At 40.9% G+C, this 13,195-nt stretch overlaps 1 protein-coding gene across 9 annotated transcripts in view; it reads left to right on the forward strand.

Moving 5' to 3' along the window:
• dlgap1a (discs, large (Drosophila) homolog-associated protein 1a) overlaps nucleotides 1-13,195 on the forward strand; it is a 90,907-nt gene that overhangs the window by 39,399 nt on the left and 38,313 nt on the right. For 6 of the 9 annotated variants that reach the window (XM_067474968.1, XM_067474971.1, XM_067474966.1 and 3 more), the window contains 3 exons: nucleotides 2,665-4,199; nucleotides 10,767-10,981; nucleotides 11,888-12,083. In XM_067474968.1, coding sequence (XP_067331069.1) covers nucleotides 2,665-4,199; nucleotides 10,767-10,981; nucleotides 11,888-12,083 — 1,946 coding nt within the window. Of the gene's footprint in view, nucleotides 1-2,664; nucleotides 4,200-10,766; nucleotides 10,982-11,887; nucleotides 12,084-13,195 lie in introns of those variants that run through there. The other 3 variants (XM_067474974.1, XM_067474972.1, XM_067474973.1) reach the window with 3 other exon arrangements.

Raw genomic sequence — 13,195 nt, forward strand, 5'->3', positions numbered from 1 at the left:
CGAAGAAGGACATTTTCCAGAAGTTCTGTGGTTTCTTTAGATGCAGTTTTGTGAACCTCAGTCGTGCTTTCATGTTTTTTTGTTGTTATTTTTTACACAGATGAGGCTTTCTCCTGGCAACCCTTCCAAACAAACCATACTTGTTCAGTTGTCTTCTAATTTTGGTTTCATGGACTTTAACATGCTCAATGAGGCCTTAAGGGTGTCAGATGTAGCTCTTGGGAGGGTTTTTTTTTTTTTTGTATTTCTCTGAGCATTGCACTGCCTGACCTTGGGGTAAATGTGCTGGGACATCCACTCCTGGGAAGATTAACAACTGTCTTGAATGCTTTTGACTTGTGAATAATCTTTCAACGCTGTACAGCGTTGAACTCCAAATTGTGTTGAAGTGGTTTTATACCCCTTCCAGAGTTATGTGCAGCCACAATTGCTTCTCTAACTTCATTGCTTATTAGTTTTACTCTTTGCATTGTGTTAACACCTGAATGTTCCAGACCAGTAAACCTATTATAAATCTTCTTAAAGTCATTCAGAATATTTTTAAGACAAACAAGAGAAGGTTTCCAGCCCTGTGATACTTAAGAAGAAAGGATGCCTTTCAGTTTAACCCCTTGAATAATTATGTTGCACTGAAGATATGGTGGCTCAAGGATTAGCACAGATTCTGTGTCTGAAACCTCAAGGGATTCTGTGAGAAGTCTGCATGTTCTCCTTTGGTTTCTGTGCGGGTTTAGAGCTCTCTTGTTTTCGTCTACACCTCAAATAAAAGCAGGCTAGGTGAACTGGAGAATATACAATGTCAGTAGATGTATTCAGTGTATCCTGAGAGTGACTTTATGGATTGAGCCAATTCACAAGAAAGTCATCTCAGGTCATCTTGACTTACATAATAAAGTCAAGACTATGAAAATATATAGAGCAAACCCAACAAATCCCCCTTGAGCAAGCCCAAGGTAACAGTGGAGAGGAAACAACCCCTTTAATTTAAAAAACCTCCAGCAGAACCAGGCTTAGGGTGGGTGGCCATCTGCTTTGTCCCTGCAGAGAGGGACACAGAGAGGGAGAAAGACAACTACAGGAGAAAGAAGAAACAAAGTTAATGTCATACAGTGGTGACAAATAAATGTGGGGTGAGAACAGAGAGAAGAGGGGAAGAAAGGAGCTCAGTGCATCAGGGGGGTGGGTCCTCCAGCAGTCTAAGCCTATAGCAGCATGACTATAACTACCTATAAGCTTTATCAAAGAGGAAGGTTTTAAGCCTTAGACTTAAAAGTAGAGAGGGTAGAGAGGGTTTCTGCTTCCTGAATCTGAACTGGGAGCTTGATAGCAAAAAGCTCTGCCTACAATTCTACCTTTGGAAACTCTGGGAACCACAAGTAGGCCTGCATTCTGAGATCAAAGTGGTCTATTGGGATAGATATGATTGAACTTGACTGTTTACAGCTTTACAACGTAAGAAGCAGGGTTTTAAAATTAATTTTAGATTTTATGGGAAGCCAATGGAAAGAAGCTATTGAAGGCAAAATATGATCTCTCTGGATAATTGGGAAAGTAGGGAATTACCTAGAAATAACAAATGCATGTACTACCTTTTGGCATCACTTTGAGACAGAATGCTCCTAATTTTGGCAATGTTCTGTAAGTGAAAGAAGGCTGTTCTAGAGATTTGTTTTATATGTAAGTTAAAGGACAAATCCTGGTCCTAACACAGAGCCTTGTGGAACTCCATTAATAACTCTTGTGTTTGTGGAAGATAAATCATTATCATGAACAAATTGGAATCTATCTGATAAATAAGATCTAGTGTGGTTCCTTTTATCCCAATTACATGTTCCACTCTCTGTGATAAAATGTCGGGATGAATGGTGTCAAATGCAGCACTAAGATCTAACAGAACAAGTATAGAAAGGAGTCCATTATCTGAAGCCAATAGAAGATCGTAGGTGACTTTTACCAGTGTTGTTTCCGTACTATGATGAACTCAACATCCTGACTGAAAGTCTTCAAACAAGTTATTCCTGTACAGGCGGATGCATAATTGCTTTGTACCTACTTTTATTTTTTTTAAGGATTGTAGAACGAAAGGGGAGGGTATTGAATATTGGTCTGTAATTGGTTAATTGGCTTTTTCAGAGGGGCAACAGGAAAAATGTTAAGGTGGCTAGTCTCCATTGTACTGATAGATGTTGAAGTAAATCATTTATTGTTATTTTTTTTTTTATTTGTTCACAGCAACAGACTACTAATACTAGGTACCTACTGTAGTGTGATAGTTGATGGGAGGCATGTTTTTATCTCTTGTGTTTTACTTTGGGAAAGTAAAAGTGCATATACAATTTCTCCCTAGAACCAAATGTCATCATCTTGTTTGGATAGTTTTCACTTTTGGAACAAAGAGGATGTTCAAGCTCTGAATTAAGACACGGGACAAGATTTTCTTATTAAAGCAGGACTGAGGAGCATATGGGAATAAAGGTCAAAATATTAAAAGTTGAAAGGACTTGTCAGCTAAAACACTAATATAATTTAACTGAACCTAGTGGGTTATATCTGTCCATTTAATTGGATCTTATGTCATCAGCATTGCATATTTTGCTTTATGTTAGACTTGTTACTTTGAATTAACTATTTGTTTTGTTGCTCCTTTCTCTCTCTGTCTTCCAGAGTCTGCAGCTCTCCTCTCAGGGACAGTGTTCTGCAGTCCTTTGCTGATCCTTTGCTGGCATCTCTCATCCATATCATTCCTTTTTCCATTCACCTATCCTTCCCCTGTCATGAAAGGCCTGTCCAGTAGTCGGGGTCACCATCATGTGGTCTCCTATGAGCCATCATATGATCCACTGGGTCACCATGTTGACCGCAAGCCATATTTAATCAGTCATATGGACATGCCTGTGCCCATTCCCATGCCACATCCAGCAGAGCTGCCATACTATAATGCTCAGCGTACCTCATACCCCACTGACAGCAACAGCATCGTCCCCTATGGAACCTTCCCAAGGAGGTGCCACTCCACTTCCTCATCTCACCATCCTGAGGTAAAGGATGAGTGTATGGCCATGGTACCATATGTAGGAGGAGGCGGGGGAGGAGGAGGAGGAGGAGGAGGATGTGGAGGAGGAGGCTATGGGGGTAAAACGCCCACCCGGGTACCAGCAAACTTTGCTGACCCGTTTGAGCGTCAACCCTCATTTTCCAGAGATGGCTACCATACACTGCAGTACAAACGAGGAGTGCTGGCCCAAAGTGGGGGGATGGGGGCCAACAACAACAACGACAGCCCAGGGAGAATTCGTCACCTGGTCCACTCAGTCCAGAAACTCTTCACCAAGTCACATTCATTGGAGGGCCCACATCACACACAGTCCTCCAAGGGGGCCAATAATGGGAGCGTTAATGGTGGTGGTGGTGGTGGAGGAGGTGGTGGTGGTGGTTCAAGGGCCAGCCCAGAAGGTGAAACTCCACCAGTGGGAGCGCGCCACCGGAAGCGCAGCAAGAGCCGTGAGCGCTGTCGATCAGCGGAGCCCAAGCATCGAAGCCACCATCATCACCACCACCAGCTCCACGGCTCAGCATCTGCTCCAGGCTCTGGATATTGGAGCTCAGATGACAACCTGGAACGGGAGCTGTGTCTCTACCACCCTCACCACCACCAACCTCCACCCTCACCCTCACCCTCCATTTCCCCTTCTCCCATCGCCATGACAATGGGCCGGTACACCAACAACAACCCTGAAAAGTTTCCCCAGACTCCCCTCCCCAATCTCTCTTCCTCGCAGCCTCAGCAGTATTTCATGATGGACCCTTACGGCACACTCAACAAACACACACACGTCCATGCACACCATGGCCACACACACCACCATTCAGCACTCAAAGTCTCCCGGAGCAACAACGATGAGAAGTATGCAGCGTCGTCGGCAGGTGTGCCAGTTAGTGGTAGCAGCAATAACAGCGGTGGCGGTATCGGTGGAGGAAGTGGCCCCTTGCTGCCGCTGAGTCTTGTGGACGGGCCCCTCGTGAAGAAAGGGGCATGGTCATCAAGTCTAACGGTGAGCAGGGCCCGAGAGGTCTACACCAACAACAGCTGCCACAACCAGCTACGAGCCAGCGCAGGATCCGGTAACCTAAACCTAGATAGAGCTCTAGTCAAATCTAAGGGCAGTCAGCAGCAGGAGCGCTCTTGCCATTTCTTACAGGTAAATAATTCCTCCCCAACTCCCATTCGAAACAAGTTGATTCACCCTTCTCCCCTCTGTACACTCCCTTTCTTCCACGACTCACTTTCCTCACTAATGTTTCCTCTAAGTCAGTGGTATTCAGTCTACTGAGACATCACATATTTCGTCACACCAAACACGATTCTCTCAGATTTTACTAAAGTTCTCGTTCAGACGAGCTCGAACCAGGGAGTCATATGCATTAGTGCAAAGTACATTCTAAACTTTCAGAGAATCCAGCCACAAGTCCTAAGACATGCACAGCTGCTGCCTTGGCCTATGCTGTTATTTTTGAGAAGCAGGTAATGAAGTCCTAGTTTATCAGTAATCATTTGTCAGAGTTTTACTTTATACCTGTTGCAAAATTATTTTGATGCACTAGACATTATCTCTTTTCCAGAATTTCCCAGGATGATCTGTAATATTCAGTAAGAATCATTGCTCTTTATTCATACAATCTTTGGGAAAAATTCATATTTTTACAACCTGCTAGTGTCATGACTCATGATCTACCAACAGTAGTATATAATGAAGCGCACAGTATAAGGCAAGATGCACTGGGTAATGGGAGAATACATAAAATATACAAAATAGATATATTTTCCATCTGTCCATATCAATGTGGCTACTCAAAGAATTGAGCATTGAGCTCTGGAGGCTATGGTTGAGGCAGATCTTTTTTATTTAAATGTTTTTTCAAGACACCCATGCCTGCCTGTCTTTAGTTGGTGGATTGTTTTATATGAAATTACAGTTTTTTCAAACTCCTTTCTTTGGTTGTGATGTTATTTGGAGATTGATGGCTGGTATTTATGACTGGATATCACTGACTAAGGCTGGGGTCTCAAAAGAAGCTTTAAGGATTTTGGGTATGATTCATTTTAAAACTTAGCCTAAAGATATTCAATGTACAATCATATCAGATACAAAAAATAGCAAATGCAGTAAATAGCTTTTTACTTGTGTCTTGTAGTATGTAAAAGTTAACCATACCCCAAACTGTGTGGAGTCTGCTAGTGCAGGTACTGAAGCCAACCTCCTTCACTCCACTGTGTTTGATGATGTTTCTGTCTGTGGGGTTCAAATTTTCAACTGGCACCATTTATGTAACCGCCAGGACGATGGACATTTGATTTGAGCTTTTATGTACTGAACAATGATTTTGAACTGGTTTGTTCCCCTGGTTATTTTACACTCTCAATTCTCATCTTAGTTATCTGTTGTAGCTAAGATTCTATTATTAGACCGTTTTTGATTTGGTTAGTGCAGATTTTTGAAACTGTAGAGCTTTGTTATTCTGTCATAAGGAAGATTGACATGAAGCATGTGAAACTTTTGTTAAAAATTATATATAAATAGAAATTATTAATAGTTTTGTTATTTAATAGTCAAAAACTGTTCACATTATGTGCATCTAATATGCAGCATGTGCATCTAATATGCAATAGACCCTATATCTGTTTAATGGATTTGAATCAATTGAATTTTTTAATGGGCAATATAGGACAAAGCTATGCATATATATGTGGAGTTGCTAACACTGATAATGAATGAATATTTTTCTGGTATTTGGGCTCGGGTATGCTCAGCAATTCCTTGATACAAGTAGGGGTTGGATCCATGGAAAAAAGTTTGGGAACCACTGATAGTTTTACTTAGTCCATTTTTGCTTGTCCAGATGAAAAGCTCTTTATATAGTATACAGACTAATTAGATGGAAATTACTCCTACTCTTTCATATCACTGTATGTATTAACATACTAACTTTGCACTAAAGACCAGTAAAAGCAGATAACTAGTATGGTGTTTTGCTTTAACAGCCATAATGAGGCTGTACACAGATTTAAAGCTGGGGATTGGTTACCTTTGCATAAAATGACACGACGGAAGGCAATCTGCATGGGTGTAAAACAGGGCAATGATTTAATAATCAAAATCTTAAATCATCCTAAGCTCACTTGTTTTTGAACCGAGTCTACTTTGCGAAAATTACCTGTGCAATATGTGCTCAGAGAAAAGGAATATATAATTACTGTATTGGGTCCACAGCTTTAGAGGGAACATTGCACCCTGTCACCAGTCTATTTCACTCCCAAGAACCCCACTGCCACCTTCTCCCTTCACCACTCCTACCCACCTACTTTTCCTCCACTCGCCCAACTCACCCTCACGCTTCTTATCTACCTAACCCCCTGCCACCCACCAACCCACCTCCACCTCCTTTACTTCCTCTTAGTTCGGAGTGCCTCCCTCTTCCTTCTCCTCTTCCTCCTCTTTCCTCCTTTTGAGTTGAAGAGAGAAGTAAGTGCAGAGCCAGTAGCAGCCTTACTCTCTGATTGTTAGGTAACAACATGACCTCATGAAGAATGGCATCCTTTGCTGTTTTTAGAAATCATTTTTAATTTAGTAGTGTTTACCTTCCTGCTTCTCTACCCGTTATCTTGCCTTGTCCTACAGTATTTGTGTAGATGGCTTGTTCTGTTCATTGAAGTGCTGTGTTGGGGAGGTTTTATAGGAGTTTGAATACATTTGGCATTTTGCCAAATCCGCTCAATTAAATTTTGAATTGGTTTTCTGTTCCACCAAATTAGTGGTTATGCACAGTAATACTACTCTCTACATTCTCTACTGCTTACACTTATGAGTTGCCATAATCTGTGAGTGATAGTTATAGATTCTAACTTCACAACAATCTTTTATCCTTTAATTTCCATGGTAACCATGTAGCAGATTTACATGAATTCTAACACAGCTCTTTTTGTGGCAAAGTATTATTAAATGAATATCTAAAACAAGCACAAGCATCTTTGAGCTTCTCTCATTATTGGCAGTACAAGGAACAGCAAAGAACAGCTTTTCCAACTAAATAAATTCTATATCCGAGAGAACAGCTGAAAGAAGAAGTTTGATAGGATCCAAGTTGTGTTGCTAAAAGTTGCATGGCCTCCCCAGCACTTGCTGCTATTGTTTTTCATATCTATGCTGTGTATGGTTTTCTTGGACTTGAATAGTGTGTGTGTGTGTGTGTGTGTGTGTGTGTGTGTGTGTGTGTGTGTGTGTGCCATACACTAGAATTGCTAACACAAGAGTGAACATACAAATTACTATGTTTATCATGAATTCAGAAATAGTGGCTGCAGCAGGTTTCTATTAGAGACAGACTATTAGCAGATTTTCTGCTTACAACCCCAGTTTAGTAGTATGTTAGGCAAATGATATTGACAGATTGCACTGGTTAAAAGAAAATTTAAACATCACCAGATATGAGTCATTTCACATTAGCTGAATGTGCTGGGAGTATTGTGGCAATATTCACAAAATAACAAGCCATTAAACCAAATGACAAAACACATCATGGGTCAGTGTTTTCCATGCTTTTTCATATTGTAGGAACATCTTAATACAGCTTTTTTTTTTGTTTGTTTGTTTTTTGTTTTTTTAAATGAAAACCGTTGCCCAGTTGGTACGGCATTCACCACGGACCACAGGGTCAGTGGTTCAATATGCAGGCCCTCCTGGCTATGTGTCAAAGTGTCCTTGAGCAAGACACTGAACCCTAAGTTGCTCCTAGTCGGTCAGGTGAGCACCTTGCATGGCAGTCTTGGGTGTGTGTGTGTGTGTGTGTGTGTGTGAGAGAGAGAGAGAGAGAGAGAGATAGAATGGGTGAATGAGTAGCAACATTGTAAATTGCTGTAGATAAAAGCACTACATAGTTGCCATTTACCATTAAAAACAGAAAATACTCTTAGGGTCATGTACATTTGACGAAAACCTGATTTCCACAAGCATAATTTCTGATAATAGCAAATAGCTGTAAGACTCCCCATTCCCTTAGGCTGTAGTGTTCTGGCTGCACAGTCACAGTACCTGTTATTTCTTATGCTGATGCCGTAAGCTATCAAAACAGCCAAGTGTTGCCAAGGAAACAGTATACAGGTAGTGATATAAAATACAAAGTAAATGTTCTGGACATACTGTACACACAGTGAGTCACTGTGAATATCTGTGAATGCGCACTAACTTCTTCAAACACGAGCAGATAAAGGGCTGGTTGTCAGAAATGCATCAGATGTTGCCATAGAAACGAGTATTTCACTGTTCCTCATATTACAGCACAGTGAGTTGAGCTGCAGTGGAAGTGAGGCCTGTGCGTGGGTGAACGGCGCTGCTGATGCTACTGCAGCTGGTCCTTTCCCCGCATTTTCTTTTTATAGACAAACTGCTCATTTGTGTCTCTTTGACGTCACACACACACACACGCGCACGCACAAAGCAACAGACATTTAGCCTAGCAGATCAGTTCAGCTTCTTTCTCTTGGTGATTCATATATAATTAGTCAGAGTAATGGTGCAGTCCTTTTGCTGGCTGTCTCTGTTACCTGTCAAATCTCACACTCTTCAGTCTGAAGGCAGTAAGTATGATACACAGTGCTGGAATTGGTAAAGCTGTCCCAGAGACTATAAAAACTGTGTGTCTAATAAAAGATAAGTAATTGTTGTGGATTGTGTACACTTATATCAACCATAAACTATACTGAATGCACAGCTTAACATGCTGATATCGATCGATCGATAGATATATATGATATAGATATAGCTATCTATATCATATATATAGATATCTATCTATCTATATAGTAATCTTTGTGGTGTTAGATCAATGTGTTATTACAATATGTCAAAGTGAAAAAATAACTGTCAGGCACTTGAGATGCTGAAGACAATTACACAAGTTAATTGGCATAGTAACAGTTTTAAGGTGAAATATAAAGGTGAAATAAAAAAGTATTCAAAAATGACCAGATATACCCTAGACTCAGGAGGGTTAAAAAAAGTAAGAGCATGTACTTATGTGGTAAAGGGAACGTACAGATGTAAGCATTCAAAGTACATTACTTTTTCACTGTAGTATGATAGTGTTGTCTTTGTGGTGGCATTGCATCACTAGTGCAGTGTGCTTTGGCCTTAAATCAGGCTCAAAAAACTTCAACATGCAGTTTCACCCACCAGGCCTTGTAAATTGGTCAACCCCAGTTCAAGTCCTACTGTCTGTGGATGCACGAACAGCTTCTTGGTGAACACTGGTTTTAAATCTGATATATCACACCGCTGCTGTTGTTCTCATGTTCTTGTTCATGACAAAAGGATATCATAATGGCAGCATAGAAAGCCTGCATAGTCAAGACTCAGGTTTGACCATTCATATTGGGCCAAAAAGCACTCTGAAGTATTCCCCTACAAAGCAACAACAAGCGATCATTCAGCTTTCAAGTGTTCTTTACGTTGGATTAGTATAGTTACCCCTGTAACTCTAACCATTCAGGTTCTCAATGTCTTGTTGGACTAAATACCCTAAAGCTCATGGGAGGAAATTCTGTGAACCAGAGCACATATATAAATACTGCATTGATAAATGTTAACTGCCAGTGTAAAAACATGACGGTGACAGAGCTACAGGGTGTGCGATAAATTAATACATCACACTGGTGGTATTATTCTTATCGTAGAGTCTGTCTCATTTCATCCATGAAAACTACACAATATTCTTCCTTTTTCAACTTCCACCACTTCGTCTTCTGCTCTCCCTTTGTCCTCTTCATCTGTCCTTCTGCATTCTTGTCCTGAAGACCAAACCTGCTCATCACATTCTCATCAACTCTGTTCCCTTCACCTACATCCCCATTGAAATCTGCACCAATGACCACTCTCTCACCTCTGGGGATGCTCTGCATCACTTAATCTAACTCACTCCAGAATTTCTCCTTCTCCTCTAACTCACATCCTAGAATGCAATTTAAATTCACAACGTCATCAGAGAATGCACATTCAGGAACACAATCGACAAACAGAGCTATTGTATGTCTAGCAAATTTTAACCCTAACCCAGCCAGGAAGTTGAGGGTTGTGCGGAATTGGGTCTTCCAAATGGACAATGAACCTAAGAATACTGCCAAATTAGTGGCTTAAGGACAACAAAGCCAATGTTTTGGAGTGGGCATCACAAAGCCCTGATTTTAATCCTATAGAAGATTTGTGTGCAGAGCTGAAATGTCGTGTGCGAGCAAGGCTGCCTACAAACCTGACTCAGTTACACATGTTCTGTCAAGGGGAATGGGCAAAAAATTTCAGCAAACCATTTTGAGAAGCTTGTGGAGGGTTATCCAATACGTTTGACCCAAGTCCCACAGTTCAAAAGCATTGCAACCACATACTAAGGAAGTGTATGTAAACTTCTGCCTTTGAAGAAAGTAATAAAAAATGTTCTACTGTACCATTATAATTACTGTAGCCCACAGACTGTATTACAGCAGTGTAGGAGCTGTGTATGGATGCATGGTTGTGAGAGAGTGGTGGATTAAGAAAAATTGTTAACATCTTTTCCGTTGGATGCTCTGTGCTGTGTTTATCATTGCACTGAATGTTAGCTGTTTGTTTTCCATGTACCATCAAAACAATGTTTTGAGCCAGTGTGGTGGCTGGGACTCAAACAGAAGTGGGGTAGCTCCTCCTGACACCAATTCTCTGTCTTGTCTTTCTGGTCATAAGGTGCCTCAGGATGAGTGGAGTGGCTTCTCTCCTCTGGGGAAGGAGGACGACATCCCATGTCGGAGGATGAGAAGTGGCAGCTATGTCAAAGCCATGGCTGAGGACGACAGCGGAGACTCTGATGGGAGTCCCAAACCCTCGCCCAAGGTGCAGGCACGCCGGGCCAGCTACCTAAAAGCCACACAGCCATCACTGACTGAGATGACCACTCTACAGTAAGTAAAAAGGCACAAATGTTTTGGATTTGTACCATTTTTACATACATGAGTAAATAATACATATGGATAGGACTGTTATTTTTAGTTTTTAAATAAACTTTAATTCAACCAAATTCAAGGATGTTCCGATGTAGTAGGAAAAAACTTTCTTGAAGGGGCCGAGAACAGTAAAGTCCTGCTTTGCAGCCAGACAAATGCAGGCAAAGCCCATGCTCATTATTTATCCTACAAAACATCAGGATATCCAGGTCATCCAGGTCATGTGGAGGTATTGTTCAGTGGCAACTGGATTTGCTATATGATTTATGAAGTTAGCATAGTAACTACATTTCATATAATTAGCACCATCAACTGCTGTAAACCTGTAAATCAGTGATCAATTCTTTTATACTGGGTTGTACGTAACCCTGTTACAACCCAATTTTATTTAAAAAGTTATATTATTTCTTCCTTTTTTTTTATAATGATTTTTTTGTGTTATAATGTTGGTGATGCTAAGAGTTACAGTGAAACTGCATTGCAATGTTATGTTATAGTTTCAGCAACAAGAATATGTATCATTATGGATCTTTACTTTTGTGTTTATTAATATCCAGGTTAGGCTCCACACAAAACAAGCTATTTACAAACTTATTTCAGCTTTTACGAATAAAGTGCCAGGATTATTCTTGATATACAACACAGTGGCTAGCGTTGTTAGTATGAGTTCTAGCAGTTTAATTTTGTGGTGATCTTATGTGTTTACAGTTAGGAGAAAATATTTATAGGATGGTAGATTTTATGGATTAAAACAAGCTTCTAAAGTATTTGTTTTGTTATTTTTGACCGTTTTTAAAAAAAAAAAACAATTTAGAACAAAATCTAAAGTATGAACAATCTTCTTCTTTATCGTCCCTCTGTCAGGATTTCGACAGAGCACTCTCCCAAACTACAGATCAGGAGCCACAGTTACCTGCGTGCAGTCAGTGAGGTTTCTATCAATAGAAGCCTGGATACCCTGGATCCCAAAACCCTCCTTGACCCCAAATCGCTGCTGTCCTCCCCCCAATATCGTTCACGCAATGAAAGCTACATGAGGGCCATGAGCACCATCAGTCAGGTTGGTTGTCAACACTTATGCATTTATGTTTCTAGTATGTCCCAATTGATCATTTTAGATCAAATACAGTAAAAAGTAGGACACCTTAAATACCACTGTATATACTACAAAGTAAAATTTACCACTTTCTTTTATTTTTGACAAACCTTGCGTTGGCGCCACGGACGGCCGCCTCTGTCTAATGCTCTCTAGGGTTTTGTATATTTTTATGCATTATCTGTGTATTAGGCTACTATAAAACCAATTATATACACCAGAGATGACCTGCTTAATATCAGACCATCCACTCCAGATAATGTTTCACCAGCCATCATACATCCAGAAACTCTTTCTTGGTTGGGGGAGCAACAGCTGTCTATGGATCTTGGAGGCGACACAGACGGGGGAAGCGCACTGGCAAGATTGTGAGGATGCGGCAGAGTGGATTTTGCACGTCGCTCCGATTAGTTCACCTGGCCAATCCCCACTCTCTGCACAATAACATGGATGAGCTGCTACTTCTAAATTGAGTAAATATTGACTTTGCACGTTCTGATGCTTCACTCTGCTTCACTCAAACCTGGCTCAGTGCATCCATTCTGGATTACGCACTGCAGCTGCCAGGCTTTTACCTGCACAGAGTGCACTGTGTAACAGAGCTTTTGGGGAAAACGAGAAGAGGTTGAAGAGGTTGCTTTTATATCAGTGAAAGTTGGTGTACCGATGTCACGGTGTTAAGTAGATCCTGTAGCCTGAACCTAGAAACTCTATTTGTAAACTGTAAACCCTTTTATTCTCCTCGAGAGTTTTCCTCATTTGCACTGGTTGGTTTTTACATCTCACCGCAGACATACGTAAATGACACACTGCAGCATTTAGCAGAGAAAATAACCAGTTTTGGGTGAAAACACCCACTCTATTGTCATTGTACGTGGGGATTTTAATAATGCAAAACTGAACCATGAACCACTAGAGACACTGGATCACTGCTACAGTGTACTGAAAGACGCATATCGCTCTGTTCCCAGGGCAGCTCTGGGTCACTCAGAACACTGCATGGTTCATCTCCTGCTAACTTATAAGCAAAAGGTAAAATCTGCAAAGCCTTTAGTTAAAACTGTAAAGAGCAGAGA

This window comes from Channa argus, chromosome 14 (genome assembly GCF_033026475.1).
Source record: "Channa argus isolate prfri chromosome 14, Channa argus male v1.0, whole genome shotgun sequence".
NCBI lineage: Eukaryota > Metazoa > Chordata > Actinopteri > Anabantiformes > Channidae > Channa > Channa argus.